This window comes from Martes martes, assembly GCF_963455335.1.
Source record: "Martes martes genome assembly, chromosome: 8".
NCBI lineage: Eukaryota > Metazoa > Chordata > Mammalia > Carnivora > Mustelidae > Martes > Martes martes.
The window spans coordinates 84,256,876-84,278,144 of record NC_137895.1 but is presented as its reverse complement, the minus strand read 5'-3'; the positions used below and the strand labels follow the sequence as shown (position 1 = coordinate 84,278,144).

The window sequence follows — 21,269 nt, the reverse complement described above, 5'->3', positions numbered from 1 at the left end:
GCTGAGCAGAGAGCCGGATGTGGGGCTCGATCCCAGGACCCTGAGATCATGACCTGAGCTGAAGGAAGAGGCTTAATGTTCCACTGAGTCACCCAGGTGCCCCTGTTTTTAAATTTTTTAACTAGAAAAATTAAAAATATTTGAAGTCCAGATTGTTCCTTTTTTTTTTTTTTTTAAGTTACCTGTGCCATTGATGTCATATCCAGGAAATTGCCAGATCCACTGTTGTGAAGCTTCTCTCCTGTTTTCTTCCAAGAGTTTTATTGCTTTAAGTCCCTTATTCAGTTTTGAGCTAATTTTGTATATGGTGTTAGGTAAGGGCCCAACTTCATTCTTTTGTATGTGGATATCCAGTTTTCCCAGCACCATTTATTAAAAAAGACTATCCTTTTCCCGTTGAATGGTCTTAGCCTTTTGGCAAAAATCATTTGACCATATATGCAAGGGTTTATTTCTGTGCTTTCTCTTCTCTTTCATTCATCTGTATGTCTCTTTATGGCAGTATCACACTGTATTACTGTACAGTGCTTACTGTAGCTTTGTAGTTAGTTTTGAAATCAGGAAGTGTGAATTCTCCAGTTTTGTTCTTCATTTTCAGATTGTTTTAGCTATTTGGGGTCCCTTGAGATCCATAGGAGTTTTAGGGTGGCCTTTAAGAGAATCTCTTTCTGCAAAAAACATTGGGATTTTGATAGGGATTGCATTGAGTTTGTAGGTTGCTTCGGGTAATAATGTTCACATTTTAACAACATGAAGTCTTTGAATCCAGAACATGGAATGAGTTTTCCATTTAGGTCTTAATTTCTTTGAGCAATGTTTTCCAGTTTTCATTGTACAAGTTTTTCATCTCCCTGGTTAAGTTAATTCATAAGGATTTTTTTTGATACTGTTATAAATAGGATTGTTTTCATAATTTCCCTTACAAATTGTTCATGTACAGAAATGCAACTGAAATTTATGTGTTGACTGTGTATCCTGCTACTTTGTTGAATTCATTAATTCTGACTTTTTATGTGTGTGGAGTTTCCTATATAAGATTATATCATCTGCAGGGGCACCTGGGTGGCTTAATCAGTTAAGTATCTGCCTTCTGCTCAGGTCGTCATCCCAGGGTCCTGGGATCAAGTCCTGCATCAGTCTCCCTGCTCGACGGGGCGTCTGCTTCTCCCTCTTTCTCTTCCCCTGCTCCTCTCCCTGCTTGTGTGCTCTCTCTCTGTCAAATCAATGAAGTCTTTTTTTTTTTTTTTTTAAAGATTTTATTTATTTATTTGACAGAGAGAGAGAGATCACAAGTAGGTAGAGGCAGGCAGAGAGAGAGGGGGAAGCAGGCTCCCCACTGAGCAGAGAGCCTGATGAGGGGCTCCATCCCAGGACTCTGAGATTATGACCTGAGCCAAAGGCAGAGGCCCAATCCACTGAGCCACCCAGGTGCCCCTCAATGAAGTCTTTAAAAAAAAAAATTATATCCCTGCAAACAGATAATTTTACTTCTTTGCCAGTTTGAATGCTCTTTCTTTCTTTCTTTTTTTTTTTTTTTTTTTTGAGAGAGAGAATGTGAGCGGGGAGGGGTAGAGGGAAAGAGAGAATCTTAAGCAGACTCCGTGCTCAGCATTGACGTGGGGCTCCATCTCACAACCCTGAGATCATGACCTGAGCCAAAATCAAGAGTCAGATGCTTAACTGACTAAGCCACCCAGATGCCCCTGAGTGCTTTCTTTTGCCTACTTGTTCTGATGAGAACTTCTAGTACTTTGTTGAATAGAAGTGAAAAGGACATCCTTGCCTTGTTCTAGATCTTAGTAGAAGAGCTTTCAGTTTTTCCACTGTTGAATGTGATGTTTGCTTTGAGTGTTTCATATATGACTTATATTATATTGCAGTAATTTCTTTCTATTCCTAGTTTGTAGGGTGTTTTTATCGTGAAAGTTTATTGAATTTTATGAAATGTTTTTTCTGTATCTGGAAGATCATATGGTTTTTTTTTCCCTTTATTGTATTTATGTGGCATATTACATGGATGATTTTTGTATGTTGAACCATCCCTGCATTTTAGGAATAAGTCCTACTTGGTCATAGTGTATAACCTTTTAGTGTGCTGCTAAATTCAGTTTGTTAGTATTTCTTTTTTTAGATTTTGTTTATTTGTCAGAAAGAGAGAGCACAAGCAGGGGGTGAGGCAGGCAGAGGGAGAAGCAGAGTCCCTGCGGAGCAGGGAGCCTAATGTGGAACTCTGTCCCAGGACGCTGGGATTATGACCTGAGCCTAGGGCAGACAGGTTTTTAACTGACTGAGCCACCCAGGCGTCCCAGGTTGTTAGTATTTTGTTGAGAATTTTTTACATCAGTGGTCATTAGGGATATTGGTCTGTAGTTCCTTGTAGTGTTTTTGTTTGGCTTTGATATCAGGGTAATGATAGCCTCATAGAATGAATTGAGAGGTGTTGCTGCCTCTTCATATTTTTGGGAAAGAGGTTGTTCTTTCTTGGGAAATTATTTTATTATTGATTCAGTCTCCTTACTAGTTACAGATGTGTTCAGATTTTCTATTTCTTTATGGTTTATTCTTGTTAGGTTTGTGTTTCTAGGAATTAGTCCATTTCATCTAGATTATCTAATTTATTGATATACAGTTGTTCAGAGTAGTCTGTTTTTTAAATTCTTTTTAAGTCAGGTTAATTGGGGTATAATTTACATAGAGTAAAATTCACTCTTTTCCCCCCTCCTTACTCTATCACCCAGTTCTCCCATGCCTCCAATCCTCTCCCCTCCAGCAACCCTGAGTTTGTTTCCTATGATTAAGAGTCTGTTACTGCTTGTCTCCTTCTCTGATTTTGTCTTGTTTTATTTTTCCCTCTCTTCCCCATGATCCTCCGTTTTATTTCTTAAATTCTGCATATGAGTGAGATCATATGATAATTAATTGTCTTTGTCTAATTGACTTACTTCACTTAGCATAATACCCTCTAGTTATTTCCATGTCATTGCAAATGGCAAGATTTCGGGTTTTTTGGTGGCTGAGCAGTATTCCATTGTGTCTGTGTGTGTATATATGTACGTATATATATCACATATTCTTTATCCACTTATCTGTCAGTGGACATACTGGGCTCTTTCCATAATAGGGCTATTGTGGACATTGCTGCTATAAATATGGGGTGCAGGAGCCCCTTCGGATCACTACATTTGTATCTTTGGGGTAAACACCAAGTAGTGTAATTGCTGGGTCATAGAGTAGCTCTATTTTCAACTTCTTGAGGAACCTCCAGCTCTTTCCAGAGGGTTCCCCTTTCTCCACATCCTCACCAACATCTGCTGTTTCCTGACTTGTTGATTTTAGCCATTCTGACTGGTGTGAGATGGTATCTCATTGTGGTTTTGATTTGTAGTTCCCTGATGCCGAGTGATGTGGAGGTTTTTTTCATGTGTCTGTTGGCTATTTGCATGTCTTTGGAGAAATGTCTGTTCATGTCTTCTGCCCATTTCTTGATTGGATTATTTGTTCTTTGGGTGTTGAGTTTGATAAGTTCTTTATAGATTTTGGATACTAGCCCTTTATATGATATGTCATCTGCAAATAACTTTTCCCATTCTGTTTGTTGTCTTTTGGTTTTATCTACTATTTCCTTTGCTGTGCAAAAGCTTTTTATCTTGTTGAAACCTCAGTAGTTAATTTCTGCCTTTGTTTCCCTTGCCCTTGAAGACATGACTTGCTGTGGCCGAGGTCATAGAGGTTGCTGCCTATGTTCTCTAAGATGCTGATGGATTCCTGTCTCACATTTAGGTCTTTCATCTATTTTGAGCCCGTGTTTGTCTGTGGTGTAAGGAAATGGTCGAGTTTCATTCTGCATGTGACTGTTCAATTTTCCCAACACCACTGTTGAAGAGACTGTCTTTTCCATTGGATATTCTTCCCTACTTTGTTGAAAAGTAGTTGACCATACAGTTGAGGGTCTATTTCTGGGTTCTCTAATCTGCTGTATGTCTTTTTTTTGCCAGTACTATACTATCTTGATGATTATAGCTTTGTAGTGCTTGAAGTCCGGTGATAGCATTGGACTTCAGTCTGGTGATGGCACCAGCTTTTTGGTTTTCTTACTCTTCTTTTTTTTTTTTTTTTAAAGATTTTATTTATTTATTTGACAGACAGAGATCACAAGTAGGCAGAGAGGCAGGCAGAGAGAGAGGAGGAAGCAGGCTCCCTGCCAAGCAGAGAGCCCGATGCGGGATTCGATCCCAGGACTCTGGGATCATGACCTGAGCCAAAGGCAGAGGCTTTAACCCACTGAGCCACCCAGGTGCCTCTCTTTTTCTTTTCTTTTTTTTTTTTTTTAAGATTTTATTTATTCATTCAATAGAGAGAGAGGGAGAGACCAGGTAGGCAGAGCAGCAGGCAGAGAGAGAGGGGGAAGCAGGCTCCCCGATGAGCAGAGAACCCAATGCGGGGCTCGATCCCAGGACCCTGATACCATGACCCGAGCCGAGGCAGAGGCCCAGTCCATTGAGCTACCATGGCGCCCCTGGTTTTCTTTTTCAACCTTCCTTTGGCTATTCAGGGTCTTTTTCGTTCCATACAATTTTTAGGATTGTTTGTTCCAGCTCTGTGAAAAAAAAGTTGATGCTCTTTGATAGGGATTGCATTGAATCTGTAGATTGCTATAGGTAGCATAGACATTTTAACAATATTTATTCTAATCCATGAGTATTGAACGTTTTTCCATTTCTTTGTGTCTTCCTCAGTTTCTTTCCTGAGTATTCTATAGTTTTCTGAGTACAGATTGTTTGCCTCTTGGTTAGGTTTATTCCTATGTATCTTACGGTTTTGGGGTGCAATTGTAAAAGGGATTGACTCCTTAATTTTTCTTTCTTCTGTTTCATTGTTAGTGTATAGAAACGTAACTGACTTCTGTGCATTGATTTTTATATCCTCCCACTTTGCTGAATTCCTGTTTGAGTTCTCACAAGTTTGGGGTGGAGTCTTTTGGGTTTTCCACATAGAGAACCATGTTATCTGCAGAGGGTGAGAGTTTGACTTCTTTGGTGATTTGGATGCCTTTTATTTCTTTTTGTCGTCTGATTGTTGAGGCTAGGAGTTGTAGCACTATGTTGAACAACAGTGGTGATAGTAGACATTTCTGCCATGTTCCTGATCATAGGGGGAAAGCTCTCAGTTTTTCCCCATTGAGAATGATATTTCCTGTGTGCTTTTCGTATTTGGCTTTTATGATACTGAAGTATGTTCCTTCTATCCCTTCACTCTGAAGAGTTTTAATCAAGAAAGGATGCTGTACTTTGTCAAATGCTTTTTCTGCATATATTGAAAGGGTCATATGGTTCTTTTCCTTCTTTTTATTAATGTAGTGTATCACTTTGATTTTTGGATGTTGAACCACCCTTGCAGCCCAGGAATAAATCCCACTTGGCTGTGGTGAATAATTATTTTAATATACTGTTGGATCCTATAGGCTAATATCTTGGTGAGAGTTTTGACATCCATATTCATCAGGGATATTGGTCTGTAATTCTCCTTTTTAGTGGGGCATTTGGTTTTAGGATCAAAGTAATACTGGCCTCATGAAAGAGTTTGGGAATTTTCCTTCCATTTCTAGTTTTTGAAACAGCTTCGGAAGAATAGGTATTAATTCTTCTTTAAATGTTTGGTAGAATTCTCCTGGGAAACCATCTGGCCCTGGACTCTTGTTTGTTGGGAGGTTTTTGCTTACTGCTTCAATTTCCTTGCTGGTTAAGGGTCTGTTCAGGTTTTCTGTTTCTTCTTGTTCAGTTTTGGTAGTTTATTTGTGTCTAGGAATGCATCCATTTCTTCCAGGTTGTCTAAGTTCAGAGTACCTTTACAATCCTTTTTATTTTTGTAGAATTGATAGCAATGTCTCTAGTTTCATTTCTGATTTTAGTGGTTTGAATCTTCTGGTTTTTTTCCTAGACTATCTAGCTAAAGGTTTAATTTTGTTGATCTTCTCAAAGAACCAAGTGCTAGTTTTATTAATTTTTCTGTGTTCTGTTTTCTATTTTTTTAAATCTCTGCTGTAATCTTTGTTATTTCCTTCCTTCTGTTTGCTTTGGCTTTAGTTTGTTGTTCTCCTAGTTCCTCACATTATAAAGTTAGTTTGTTGAGATCTTTATTTTTAATGTCAGTGTTCATAGTTTTAAATTTCTCCCTTAGTGCTGCTTTTTGCTGCATCCCATAAGTTTTGATATGTTGTGTTTTTGTTTTCATTCATTCCTAAGTATTTTCCAGTTTCCCTTTTAATTTCTCCTTTGACCCATTGGTTGTTTTAAAGTGTTCTTTAGTTTCCACAATTTTGTGAATTTTCCAGTTTTCCTTTTATTCCTCATTTCTAACTTTATCTTGTAGTCAGAAAAGCTAATTTGTATGGTATCTATCTTTTAAAAATCTATTGAAACTATTTGTTGCTTCACATGTGGTCTATCCTGGTAAATGTCCCATGTGTACTTGCGAAGAGTGTTTATACTGTTGTTGGGTAGAGTGTTCTATGTATGTCAGATCCTGTTGTTTTATTTTTTGAAGTTCTCTGTTTCCTTATCTTTTGTCTGGTTGTTCTGTCAATTGTTGTGGGTGGATATTGAAGTCTTTAAGTGAAATCTTCTGTCAGTTTTGATTGTGTTTTATTAGGTGTGCAAATGTTTATAATTGTACTAACTTGAGCCTTTTATTAATGTATAATGTCCTTTTGTGTCTCTTGAAACCTTTTTTGTTTTAAAATGTATGTTGTCTCATATTAGTATAGCCACCCTTGCTCTTTCTTGGTTACTGTTTGCATGGTATGTTTTTCCCTCTTCCCATTTTCAACCTGTTTGGGTCTTAGGATCTCAGTTGCTTGTAGACAGCATATAGCTGGATCATATATTTTTATGCATTTTTGACAATCTGTCTTTATTGGAGAGTTTAATCTATTTACATTTAAAGTAATTAAAGAGGGGCACCTGGGTGGCTCAGTGGGTTAAGCCTCTGCCTTTGGATGAGGTCATGATCTCAGGGTCCTAGGATTAAGCCCCGAATTGGGCTCTCTGCTTAGTAGAGAGCCTGCTTACCCCCCCCACACCCCCCACCTGCTGCTCCGCCTACTTGTGATCTCTCTCTCTCTGTCAAATAAATCTTTAAAAAAAAAAAGTGGGGGGGGGCACTTGGGTGGCTCAGTGGGTTAATCCTCTGCCTTCAGCTCGGGTCACGGTCCCAGGGTCCTGGGATCGAGCCCCACATCGGGCTCTCTGCTCAGCGGGGAGCCTGCTTCCCCCTCTCTCTCTGCCTGCCTCTGTGCCTACTTGTGATCTCTGTCAAATAAATAAATAAAATCTTAAAAAAAAAGTAATTGTAGATAATGTCATTATGCTTATGCTGTTTGTTTTCTACATGCTTCGTAGGTTTTTGTCCCTTATTTCCTGCATTACTGTCTTTTAGTTGATTTTTCCATAGTGAAAATTTTAAATTCCTTTCTCTTTTCTTTTGTGTATATTCTATGTCTGTTTTCTTTGTGGTTACCATGATGGTTATGTTTAACATCATAAAGTTATAATAATTTGAATTTATACTGATTTAACTTCAGTAACATACAAAATTTCTTTTCTTTATAGCTGTGTCCCTATATCTTTTAGTTGTTGATGTCACAATGTTGTCTGTACATTGCATGTCCCAGAACATAAACTAATAGTCCTTTTTTTTTTTTTGTCAGAGAGAGAGAATGTGTTATTATAAGCATGGAGGAGCAGAAGGCAGGGGGAGAAGCAGGCTCTCCACTGAGCAAGGAGCCAGATATGGGACTCAATCCCAGAACCCTGGGATCTTGACCCGAGCCAAAGGCAGACATTCCACTGACTGAGCTACGCAGGCTTCCCTAATAATCCTTTTAAATGGATTAGGGTTCTAAATTAAATAGGAAATAAGGCTTGATTTACAAACCAAAGTTACAGCAAAATTAGCTTTTGCATTAATAATTGTGTTTTTTTCCTTAAAATGTGTTAGTTGGTTAAATCATGTAGAAAACAAGAAGCCCAGTTATAGACCATTGTTAAAACAGTAGTAGCTTTGGGGGCACCTATCTGGCTCAGTTGGTAGAGCATGGGACTCTTGTTCTCAGGGTTGTAGATTCTAGCCCCATGTTGGGGGTAGAGATTACTTTTTTTAAAAAAAAGTAGGTTTTATAGTTGCCTGTGTATTTACTGCAGATGTGTATTTCTCCCTATGGCTTTGATTTACTATATAGTCTCCTTTCATTTCACGTTGCAGGATTTCTTTGAGTACTTCTTGGATGACTGACTGGTCTAATAGTCACGAACTTCCTCAGCTTTTATCTATTTGGAAATGTCTTAATTTCTTGCTAACTTCTGAAGGGCATTTTTGCTAGATATAGGATTCTTGGTTGACAAGTTTTTTTCTTTTAGCACTTGGAATCTCTTGGTTCACTGTCTTCTGGTCTCCAAAGCTTCTGATGAGATACTTGTTCGTGATCTTATTGAGGATCTTTTGTACCTGTTGATTCACTTCTCTTGTTACTTTCAAGATTCTCTGTCTTTGGCTTTTGAAGTTTGATATTCTCATGTGAGTCTCATTGAGTTCATCTTGGAATTTATTGAGCTTTTGTTTCTATTCATGTTTTTATCAAAGTTGGGAACTTTGCAGCCATTATTTTTTCATATTCTCTCTGCCCCTTTCTTTTTTCCTTCTGGAATTTTCACAGTACATGTGTTGGTCCAGTTGATGGTGTCCAGCAGGCTTCAATCTTTTTTGATTATGTTCCTTAGACTCTGTGATTTTCATTGTCCTGTCTTAAAGTTTAATGATTCTTTCTTCTACCTGTTCAAATCTATGTTTGAATCCCTTTGGTGGATTTTTCATTGCAGTTACTGTACTTCTCAGCTCCAGTTTCTTTTTGGTTTCCATTTAGATTTTTTATCTCTTTTTTGGTATTTCTATTTTGTTCATATATTGTTTTCTTAACTTTCTCCATACTTCCTTTAAGTAATTTGAGTATCTTTAAGGGATTTTTTTTTTTAAGATTTTATTTATTTATTTGACAGCGATCACAAGTAGGCAGAGAGGCAGGTGGCGGGTGGGGAAGCAGGCTCCCTGCTGAGCAGAGAGCCTGATGTGGGGCTAGATCCCAGGACCTGGGATCATGACCTGAGCTGAAGACAGAGGCTCTAACCCACTGAGCCCTACCCAGGCGCCCCTTTAAGGGAGTTATTTTAAAGTCTTTGTGTGGTAGTTCTGCCATCAGGTCCTTTTCAGGGACAGTTTCTGTTGATTTATTTTTTTCCTTTGAATGGGTCATACTTTTGTATTTCTTAAAATGCTTTGTAATTTTTTTGTTGAACACTGGACATTCTAATATAATAATGTGGTAACGGTGGAAATCAGATTCCCAGGCTTTTCTGTTTTTTGTTATTATTTTTGGATGGGGGTTGGATTTGATTTGGAGTGGTGTCTCTGCTGAGGATCAGCCTGAGATGTAAACTTAAGGTATTCTCACTTCTTTTCTGAGTCTTTCCCTGGGAGCGTGTGGTCAAAATTTTCTAATTTTCTCTGTACATGCATTTTTTTTTTTTTTTAATATCCTGCTCTTAATGTCTGGCTCCCAAAAGAGGAAAAAAGCAAAAAATGAAGGGGAGAAGAAAAGGTGCTGGTCCTTTAAGTCCCTTGAGAGTCACTTTAGCCAGAGGGCAAGGAGCTTGCAGCAGTAGAGGGAGGAGCCTTAACAGTGGCTGCCTGTCTCTTAGTCTGTACTCTTTTGTCAGAAGCTGCGATCAGGGATCAGAGCACAGAGACTGCTATTTGCAGGAGAGTCATTTTTGCTGGTACTGGCTCTCCCAGAGTGCAAGCTGCCTCCGTTGTGGCTGGGGTAGGAGATGGGGTAGTTGCTAATGTGCTGAGAGGTGAAATTGATGTAAATTATTCCAATTTACTGTGCAAGGCTTACCTCAAAAGTTGCAAGCCTTTAACAGACTCCAGAGTCCCAAAATAGTTACATCAGACAAATTCTATCAGTGCAGTTGTTGTCTGAGGGGAGAGATTCCTGGTGCTTCCTACTCTGACATTTTCCTAGAATCCTCCTCCTCCTCTGCTAAGGCTAAGTGTGATTTCGTTGTGCTTCTGTACCACATTTTGCTTATCCATTATCCATTAATGGACATTTGAGTTGCTTCCATATCTTGGCAATTGTGAATAATGATGCAGTGAACATGGGAGTGCAGAGATCTTCTTGAGGTCTTGTTTGTATGACTCTTGACTGAAGGTTTTCAAAATCTTACTTCTAATGGTTATAATTAATGATTTTAGAGTAGCCTCCTGCCTATGGGCTACCCAGAACTTCCACTGTTGCAGCAAGCACAGTCTCCTCATTCCAGTTTTTTTTTCCCCCCATTTTATGAATTACCTGAGGTGAAGAGATGTCATTTGCTTCATTCTAGGCATGCCAGGCTGCCAGGAAGACAAAAGCAGATGATCGAGGAACAGATGAAAACACTTCGGAGCAGACAATTCTCAATATGATTTCCCAGAGCTCTTCAGACACAACTATTGCAGGTTTAATGAGCATGTCAACTTCTTCTGCAAGTGCAGTGCCTTCCCTTCCAGCCACTGAAGAGTCATCCAGCAACTTAAGCAATGTGGAGATGTTGCAGGGCGAGCGTTGGCTGTCCTCCCAACCTCCTTTTAAACTGGAACCTGCTCAGGGTCATCGGACTAGTGAGAATTTAGCACTTATGGGAGTTGATCATTCTTTGCAACAGGATGGTTCGAATGCATTTATTTCCCAGAAGCAGAATAGTAAGAGTGTGCCATCAGCTAAAGTGTCACTGAAAGAATACCGTGCAAAACATGCAGAAGAGTTGGCTGCCCAGAAGAGGCAGCTGGAGAACATGGAGGCCAATGTGAAGTCACAGTATGCATATGCTGCCCAGAATCTCCTGTCACACCATGATAGCCATTCTTCGGTCATTCTAAAAATGCCCATAGAGGGCTCTGAAAACCCCGAGCGGCCTTTTCTGGAAAAGGCTGACAAAGCAGCTCTCAAAATGAGAATCCCAGTGGCAAGTGGAGATAAAGCTGCCTCTTCAAAACCAGAGGAGATAAAAATGCGCATTAAAGTCCATTCTGCAGCTGACAAGCACAATTCTGTAGAGGACAGTGTCACAAAGAGCCGAGAGCACAAAGAAAAGCATAAGACTCACCCATCTAATCATCATCATCATCATAATCACCACTCACACAAGCACTCTCACTCACAGCTTCCAGCTGGTACTGGGAACAAACGTCCAGGTGATCCAAAACATAGTAGCCAGACAAGCACCTTAGCACACAAAACCTATAGCTTGTCTAGTTCTTTCTCCTCTTCCAGTTCTACTCGCAAAAGGGGCCCCCCTGAAGAGACTGGAGGGGCAGTGTTTGATCATCCAGCCAAGATTACCAAGAGTACTAAATCCTCTTCCATAAATTTCTCCTTCCCTCCTCTTCCTACAATGGCCCAGTTGCCTGGGCATAGCTCAGACACAAGTGGCCTTCCCTTTTCACAGCCCAGCTGTAAAACTCGAGTTCCTCATATGAAACTGGATAAAGGGCCCACTGGGGCCAATGGTCACAATGCAACCCAAACAATAGACTATCAAGATACTGTGAATATGCTTCACTCCCTTCTCAGTGCCCAGGGTGTCCAGCCCACTCAGCCCCCTGCATTTGATTTTGTTCATTCTTATGGTGAATATCTGAATCCACGGGCTGGTGGAATGTCCTCCAGATCTGGCAATACAGACAAACCCCGGCTACCACCTCTTCCATCAGAACCTCCTCCACCACTTCCTCCCCTTCCTAAGTAAAAAAGAAAAGAAGAGGAGAAAAAAACTTCCTTAAAAACAACTTTTTTTTTTTTTTAAACTACTGATTCTGGACTAAGGAAATTACTTCCCTTATGAAATATGTCACCCTTCTTGGACTAGGGAATAAGTAATATTGACATGCAGGTGGGAGGGTGGTAGAGGGGCTTGGTTATTATATCTACTGCCTCAGAAATTGAACTATTTTATTATAGTTTTTACTGGTATTAGAGAGGTGAGAATGTGTTGAAGCTGTGAAGGGTTAAGAATACTTTCTCTGTTCTTGGCCTCTCCACCTCCTAATTAGGTTGATTAGAGTTGATGTCTTCCCTCTTCTGGCCAGGACTGAAATATGGAGGGTTTGTTTTATCAAACAGTTGTGGATCCTTTTGGTGTTTAATATATCAGAAGAGTGGAAGTATTTAAACGTCAAAATCTTTTAAGAGACTTTTAAAAAATAATTTAAAGAAAGTAAGTTATCTGTTTAGTTTTTTTTATATCATCCGGGGCAGGAGGGAATAGGGATTTTGCTGTGTGTATGAGATACATAGCAATGACTCCTGGGGGGTGGGATTGGAGGGTGGGGGTGCTGTATAGAGGGGATGGGAGGGTAGGCTTTTGGCCTTGAGTTCTGTCTGATAGGCTCCGGCCACTTGAAGTGTTGAGACCTTTAAGTGTGTATGTAAGTGTGGGTATGTGTGGTTTTAAGCGTGTGTGTTTAAAAATCATGTTTTATCTTTCCCTCCCTGTCCCTCACTGTTTTCACTTCCCAACAGTCTACTAGAGAGAACACGGTGTGGCCTTTAGAGCATAAAGGAAGGAAGAGGCATGTGTTAGCATGGTATTTTCCTGTTTCTTTATGTTGTAATTGAGTGGTAGCCTTCTAAATTCTAGTTTGGGCAAGTGCAGCCAGTGGCCTGATTCTGGACTCCATTACAAAAACTTCCCTTTTACCCCCTTTTTCTTTTTGATGCAGAAGAAAGGTGGGGTTGAGGAAGAAGGATTGGAGAGCAAGGCTGGCTTCTGCCCTGCAGAATTGGGTGTGTCTTTTTTTCAAGTTGGGCTTTGGGAAAGTGTTCAAGTGAGAGCAATCTCAGGGTCTCTGAAGGAAAGGGGGATGTGCTCTATATCCTGCCTCTGAAAGCCCAGACCATATATGAGAATAGTTCTGGGAGAAGCCATGGACCTAGGGGATACTGAAAACAATGAAATTGTGATTGGGTATTTTTAGGATATTGTATTTTAAATTGCATTATGAATGTAAGACTTGCTTTTTATTTGTATATCTGAAGGGAAACAGCTGCATCCTTAATTTTTGCAACCTTAATTTTGCAACCTGACTTCAGAGATTGGAACTTGTGAATTTAACAGTACTGGTGTCATGAGGGTGAGCAAGCCTAGCCCACAGATGCAGGTTGTCCGTCCTTGGTGGCTTTAGTTTCTAGGCAGGGGTTTTTCAGGAGATTTCTAAGAGTCATTAAAAAAAAAAAAAAGAATCAGGAGTCATGGGTGCTTGATTATCCCAGATTTCTGGATAATTGGTGTTCAGGATGCCAACACTCAAAGTTCAACACTTGTTGAGGAAAGAAATCTCAAGGGACTAGAAAGAATTCTAAGCCAGGTTGTCTAACTGAAAATGCCACTAAGCCACAGATCATTTGATGTGGTGTTCTTTGGTCTTCGCGGTATTTTTTGCTATGGAAAAGATGATGCAATTTGAATTTGTCTTGCTGTTTTTAGTGCAGCTTCCTTTACACCAAATATTCTGTATAGAAAAATTGAATATTTTTCATTGGAAGTTATAGGGAGATAGGAGTTGTACATGTGCTGCTGCTTGCCAGGAACAGGTTGGGGAGAAAACTGAGGCAGTTGGAGTTGTTGATGCACTGGCCTAATATAGGAAGGAATTTGTACGGTAAATCTTAAGGTGAATTAATGTCCTGCATCTCTGCATATTTGAACTGTCTAGAGTGCCTGCCATTGCTGTGTAAAATGAGCTCTCTGCTGACCTATAAACCAGTAATACTTAGAATGTTACTTCATTTTCACTGATGGCATTTTCCTCTATCTCCCTGATATTTTCTGTGTTGTGCTAGGTGGTTGGTAGAAGTGTGATGTGTTTACTAAATATAGGCTTTCTCTTTGTTTAGATTTTGTTTGGTGAAGTCTGCTTTCCTTCCTGAGCTTCCCAAAAGTTTATTTAGTTTGGATCTATATCTTTGTGGAATTGATCACTGATTTGATTATGAAAATGTCTTTTCCAGTGTTCAGATTTTCTCATCAAATGTCACATATATTCTAATTGTGCGCACTCCTTCACCACAGAGGCAGACATATCCACTTGGCCTCAGAGCAGTTCTCCATGGCATCTGTGGTTAGTTCCTTAGACCTTTTGTCAGGAGTGAACTAGAAAAAGTGCTTACTAGAGCCTAAGAGCTGCTTTATGCTGTGCAGTCTGGCCTTTGCACTAGTAGTTCATTGCTGATGTAGGTCAATTTAAAGACTTCTGTATTAATGCCTCCTGATACTGTTTTAAGATATCTACAGTGTCTGCTTTTAGATCTGTGTATATGTCCTGAATGTTCTGTGTGCTCTGCATGAAGTTGCTGCATTTGGGTTAGCAGATATGCTTGTCAACTAGCATGCATATTTTTCAAATTATATAAACTTAGGCTTCAAAGGGTTGTGTAGTTTCTAAACTCTGTTTTCTCTATGCTCACACCTTTGAAGGGTGAGAAATGGGATTTATACATCCAAAGTTAGTCTAGTTAAACATGGCTTTTTTCCTCCTTTTAACCTAGACTATCAAGGATAAGTGGTGGTAAGCAGGCCTGGAGCCTCAAGTTCTATAAATCTCATTACTAAAACTTTGCGTGACTCTTATGTTGTCAAAAACAAACACCTGTGGAATGTCCTTAGGGCTTTTAATCAGATACCTGTGTTGCTGTTGGCTGAACTCTAGTGAAGCATTAATTTAAAGCTAAATTGTTCTTCTGCAACATCAGTTATGCTTTTTCAGTTTAGAAAATACGTAGGAATTAGTCTAAGCTGCTCACTCATGAATCAGTGTGTTTCCATATCTGAGACTCTTCAGCTTCCTCTTTTTTTTTTTTTTTTTAGTGATTCTGTGTTTTGATTCAGTGTGTCATTTTTCATAGTTCTGTATTATTGGCTTCACCAGTGTTGATAGAAAAAAAAATTAATCTCCAGTTGGAAACAGCAATGGATTAGGATATAGAAATAAAATCATGGTAACATCAGTGCTGGATTTCCTTAAGCTTCTGCTACCTAATTCCCCATGTTGAAAATGCATACCCCTCATACTTTGCTTCTGGACAAAGGCAATTAGAGGGGTCTTAGCCCACTACGGTAGGATTTTAAAGATCTTTGCCTCCCCTCCCCCCAATAAATGTGGGAACTTGGGAACAGATTAATTTTTTAAAAGGATTATTCTTTTGCCAATGAGTTATTTTGATACTAATGCTAGGAAAAGGGATATTCTAGAACATCTTGAAGTTGGAATACAAATATTATCTTGGGTTTTGGAGAATTTAAGCAGTCTATGCAACCCTTTACACGGTGAGAAATAAGCCCTTTGCAGTCCCAACTAAGCTTTCAGTGACTTTAATACCTCCCCAGATTTCTTGTGTTGCTGCTTGTTAACACCCAGCTTTTAACTGAGTGTTTGCTCCTGATGGTTTAAGAAATGTTCATGTTGTATCACACTATCAAGTTTTATTTTGTCTTTTATCCCTCTGTGGGTGTAAGTTTGAAACAAGCATGGTACTGTAATCCTACCTGATAGAGTGGTCTGGAATGAGAATTATTTTCTAAGTGGGAGACCCTTCCATTTTAATGTTTCTAAAGTTTTTAATATGAGCTTGGCATTGGAAAAGAGAGGGAAAGAAAATGTTTACTAAAAAGCAATGTCTGCTCTTCCCCTTTATGAGTGCATATTTATGGTTGAATGAAAAGACGAGAAAGACTCTTGGGTTTTCTGTTTCCATGTTAAGCATGGAGAGGGATGCTTGACAGCATGCTAATTGAAGCCAGAGCAAGTATGTCTCCATCATGTTATCAGGAACTCTTCAGTTGAATGCTGAGGACCTAACTAGTTAGTGGTAGATCACCTTGGAATTGGTTACAAGATGGAAGTGCTGTCTGGGTTAAGCACCCAAAGAAAAGAATGCAGCAGCCTAACATAGTGTTAACCTAGGTTTCTGGATTTGAAACTGACCTTTCCCTTACCCTACTCTGCACACCTGAAACTGTCCGTTTTCTTATCAGACCAAAGAGCAAAGAAGAAAAAAAAAAGTAAAATACTTTACCAATCTATGTCACTCAGGTACAATTTTGTGGTAATATTTTTGTCTGTTTTCTTTGTATTGCTCTAAAGAGTCCTTTCTCAGCATACTACTCTGCTGTTGCCTCTGTCCTCCTTGGGGCACCTCAGTTCTGGATGCTACCCCTGGGATCTCTACTGCTGTTATGTGATTGATAGGATGTAAGTGACCATTACAGTAAGGGCTCTTTGTAAAAAATTCAAACACATTTTTAAAAAATTTAAAAAAGGATGTTGTATACATTTTATAGTCTGGCTATCAGTTTGATATCTTGCTGTCAAGTATGTTTCTCAATCTGTATTTATCCATCCCATCAATAAATGTTAATGATAAAACACTCACCTGATTGTTGTTTATGTGTCCTAAGTCTTCGAATTAGTCTTTAACAGTCATTTTACTGTTAGGATTACAGTTTTCAGTTTGGGTAGTAGTGTGTGCTTTCTGACCACAAGATCCTGTGGGAATTAAGTCCGTTGGAAAGACCTAAGATTTGGTTGTCACAGTGAACCTGGTAGTATAAAGTATGATGTAGTCAGAGGGGGAAAAAAAACCCCTCACTCAGTACAGCATTCTTGGTGATGCCTGGGAAAATTGATAGTAAATACTCTTCATGGAAGATAAAAAATCACACACACAAGGTAAATCTTGTGAATTACATACTTAAAGGAAAAGAATTTTTTTTAAAAGATTTTATTTATTTGTCAGAGAGAAAGCACAAGCAGGCAGAGGCAGAGAAAGAAGCAGGCTCCCCGCTGAGCAAGGAGCCCCACACGGGACTCGATCCCAGAATCCTGGGATCATGACCTGAGCCGAAGGCAGCGGCTTAACTGACTGAGCCACCCAGGTGTCCCAGGAAAAGAATTCTTATGTTAAAATACTCCACAAACTTATAACACAAAGTAGCAGAAGGTATAGTTTAAAGGGAAAAAAAGATCAATTTGATAGAATGAATGATGTACACTTCTGAAAAAAATAATTACTTGAGTTCTGGTCATCCTTCCACTTTCTAAAATAAGACAACTTAAGATTTTTTGATTGCTGTGCCTCTCCTGAAACTTTTGTGGAAGTTGCTAACATTTTAGGAATTCTGTTCTGGTTTGAAGGAAGAAAAGAGAAGTAACTGAAGAATGTAGGAATGGGTGATATTACAAAATCCTGTTTAGTGATTTGCCTTTGTTTACTATCAACTGTCATCCTTGGCAGTAGATAAGATAGAAATCAGCATGAAGGTGGTGTGCAACTGGATCTTTGTTAATAGGGCTTGTTAAACTATTTGATAAGTTAGGCTTCATCTTATAGTCAGCGTTTACCATGATTCTCGTCTCTGTGGCACTTGATAGTGGAGTAAGATAGACTTGATCTCTATCATTCAGTGATCTGAGGAAAGTTTGAAGCCCTTTCTATGTCTTCCGTGGATTGTAGTTACAGTATTAGAGGCATGTATGTATGTATGTATGTATTTATTTTTTTTAAATTATTTATTTATTTATTTGACAGAGATCACAAGTAGGCAGAGAGGCAGGCAGAGAGAGAGGAGGAAGCAGGCTCCCTGCAGAGCATAGAGTTCCATGCGGGGCTCGATCCCAGGACCCTGGGATCATGACCTGAGCCGAAGGCAGAGGCTTTAACCCACTGAGCCACCCAGGTGCCCCAAGAGGCATGTATTTACTGCAATCTGTAGCTCTGGGGCCTATTTCTGAACTGATTTGGTTTATGTCACGTGTCCTACTTGTACTGCCTTTTTTTGCACTGTGGTATATCAGCCCCTTCATTTCACATAACAAACAGGTAACCAAAAAACCACAGTGATAAAAACAAGTTAAAATTGAGTACTAGACCTTTTCTGAAGAGTGGTTTCAGGTACTTTCCTGCCTTAAATTTATTCATTCATTAGAAAATAGTACCTATCAACTGCTATGTATTGTTTACTGATGGAAATGCGGCCGTAAACTTATCAAACATCCTGCCCTCATGGAATTTACATTGTAGTTGTAGGGGAGACAAATAAGTAAAACTTAGTGTGTTCAATACTAAGTGCTTTGGAGAATGTAAAGCAGAGAAAAGGCGATAGAGATGTTTTGTGTGTCTCTGTGTAGCTAAGTAGGGCTCTTGAAAATGGAAATAAGATGGCTAGGAAGGAAGGACTCATGAAATTACAGTTTAGCAAAGATCCGAAAGAGGTGAGAGAGAAAGCCATGAGAATAGCTGGGTTACCCCATGTTCTTACGAACATTATGGGCTCATTCCAGGAAACAAGTGCAAGGTTCTGAGGTGAGAACATGCTGGTATGTGTGAGAAATTGCAAGGAGGCCAGTGTGGCTAATATGAATACAAGTGAGGAGAGAATAGTAGAATATGTGGTTAGAGAGGCAGTGGAAGGCTGGTTACTGTATGGCCTCGTAAGCCACTATGGAGATAGTGAAATGCGCCACTGAAAAGCTTTGAGCAGAAAAGTGACATGATCTGGCTTAGGTTTTAAAGTGTTCATTTGGCCTGCTGTGTTTATTTTTTAAAAAAAAGATTTTACTTATTTGAGAGAGAGCAAGTGAGAGAACAAAGGCGGGGGTAGGGTGGGGCAGAGGGAGAGAGAGAAGCAGGCTCCCCATTAAGCAGGGAGCCCAGTGTGGAGCTGGATCCTACGAGTCCGGGATCATGAGCGGAAGGGAGATGCTTAACAAACTGAGCCACCCAGGCACCCCTGGCCTGCTGTATTTAAGATGGTTTTCACAATAATTAAGGTAAGAGATGAAAGTGGCTTAGACCAGGTAATGAGAAGTTATATATCTTGTAGTAGGAGCCAGTAGGATCTGCTGTAGGGTTGGAAAAGTAGTCACAGATGATTACCAGTGTTTGGCCTAACCAACTGCAAAGATGGAGTTGTCATACTGAGATGAGCATGACTTACAGAAAGGAGGAGTTTGGCCTTCATTCATACTCTCTGTCACGCGTGCACACACACAAACCTCTTTCTCTACGATTGGCCCCCCAAACTCCAAATTCTCAAAAATTCGATTTCCTTCAAGTATTCATCTTTGCCAAATTCTATTTACAAACAGCCTCAGGCCCACTTTAACCTATTCAATAGCTAACAAAGTGTTCAGTGGCTTAAAAACAGCCATCTACTTTGTTAAACAGCACAAAGAATTTGCCAACATCTTTAATAATATCCTTCCTCTTCCTTGCTTCAAAGGAAGTGGTTCTAAATAGCATTTTTTTTTGGCCTATCTTGAGCTTATCAGGAGGATTTTTTTTCTTTTTCAGCTAAGACCTATAGTAGACACTCTAATTAAACAAAGTCTGTTCATCCCTATATAGTTCCTGTTGCCTCTTCATTGTTCTCTGTAGTAGAGTTTTAATATTCCTTTTTAATATCACATTTGGTTGCAGATTCCTTTTGTTTCTTTTTCTAAGATTTTATTTTTAAGTAGTCTCTATGCTCAACATGGTACTCAAACTTAGGATGCCAAGATCAAGACTTGCATGCTCTAGCAACTGAGCCAGCCAGGCAGCCCTGGTTGCAGATTCTGATTCCCCTATTTTCTGTAATGTGATTGCCTCCCGCTAGTTTTGAGTTGTAGAGAGTTTTTAACAAATGTCTTCCTTGTACCCATTCTGAGGGTTGGAGTGTTTGCTTTTGTGTATAAATCGCAGTTGCTGTTAATATCATTTGTATTGCATCTACAACCCCAAACTGCTCTAGAATGATTACTCCGAAAGAGCAGGTTTATCTTTCTTCTACTCTCTGTATCCCCAGGTGCCTGGCAGTTAGGTGCTCAATACATATTTATCGAATGAATGAATTTCAGGAAAGGGCATTCTAGGGACGCCCTAATCTGGAAATGGCATCTCTTCCAACTGCCCTCCCCCATTTTTATTTTAATCACTTTTGTGTCCAAACTACTGTTGTTGAGCATTGTAGATTCTGTGCTCACCTGCAGTGTGAATCATACCTGCTCATTGGTGCTGGAGAAACCTCTTAAACTGACAATAGATAAAGAAGCATTGGAAGGATGGGATGCAGAAAAGATCCAGAAAGGTGAGAGGGGGAAATTGTTGGCTGCTTCCAATAAGAGGTGCGGTGGAGATGAAAAAAGATGATTTAACTAAAAATCGTTTAAGTATGATAAAATTGGGATTGTGTCTGCCTTTCTTTCTTTCTTTTTTTTTTTTTTAAAGATTTTATTTTACTTATTTGGTAGAGAGATCACAAGTAGGCAGAGAGGCAGGCATTGAGAGAAGGGGAAGCAGGCTCCCCGCTGAGGGGCTTGATCCCAGGACCCTGAGATCATGACCTGAGCCGAAGGCAGAGGCTTAACCCACTGAGCCACCCAGGCACCCATGTTTGCCATTTCTATATACCTGCCTTATTTAGCATGAAATTGTAGAGGATTTTAGAGAAACTGGGCCTAAACCGGAACTCGTATTTCCTTATTCTCGGTTATGGTCTATACTATAGGAGAGGCAATAAGGGATAAAGAATGAGGGCTGGGTTCATAACATTCACCTCCTTCTCCCATAACTAGATATAGGTCCATTCTGTTCCTCGGTTATCTTATCTGTAAAACTGCAGATAATAGCCCCCTTATTTCAGGGTTGCTCTGAAAAACCAAGTGTTTATAAATTATAAATTCCCCAGGCTCCGTAAATACTCAAATGTTTCAATAAATGAACTGCTCACAAAAGAAAACTACAGCCTTTTCCTGTATAAACAGTAAGAGTCAACTGTACAGCGATTTTTGGCCTCTGCATGTCTGATTTTTTACCCGCTGTGTCAGGGTGGTGAGGTAGTAGCAGCCTAGGTCTACACAGCGATCAAAATCAGCCTGAAAACCAGCCACGCAGCGAGCTGGAAGCAGAGCCCTGCCGCGTGAGCGACTCCCGCAGCCACCGTACGGTCAACCTCATTCTCCCCGGGGCGGAGTTGCTGACTGACGGACAGGTTGTCTTAGCCACCCCAGCCGCGCTTTTTCTCAGCGCACCGCCCCCCAGCCGTGATAGGTAGCCAGCCTCGGCCAATGGTGACACACAGCCGTGGGCACAGTAGCCAATCAGGGGTTGGGAGCTTGGAAAGGAGCGGGGTCGAGGT

General features: G+C 39.9%; 1 protein-coding gene across 1 annotated transcript in view; it reads left to right on the top strand.

The window, feature by feature from the left end:
* CCNT1 (cyclin T1) overlaps positions 1-13,319 on the top strand; it is a 33,722-nt gene extending 20,403 nt beyond the window's left edge. Inside the window, exon 9 of the mRNA XM_080810040.1 lies at positions 10,440-13,319. Within this exon, the coding sequence (XP_080666166.1) occupies positions 10,440-11,843 (1,404 nt within the window). The 3' untranslated portion in view covers positions 11,844-13,319. The remainder of the gene's footprint in view (positions 1-10,439) is intronic.
* Positions 13,320-21,269: the final 7,950 nt, after the last annotated feature.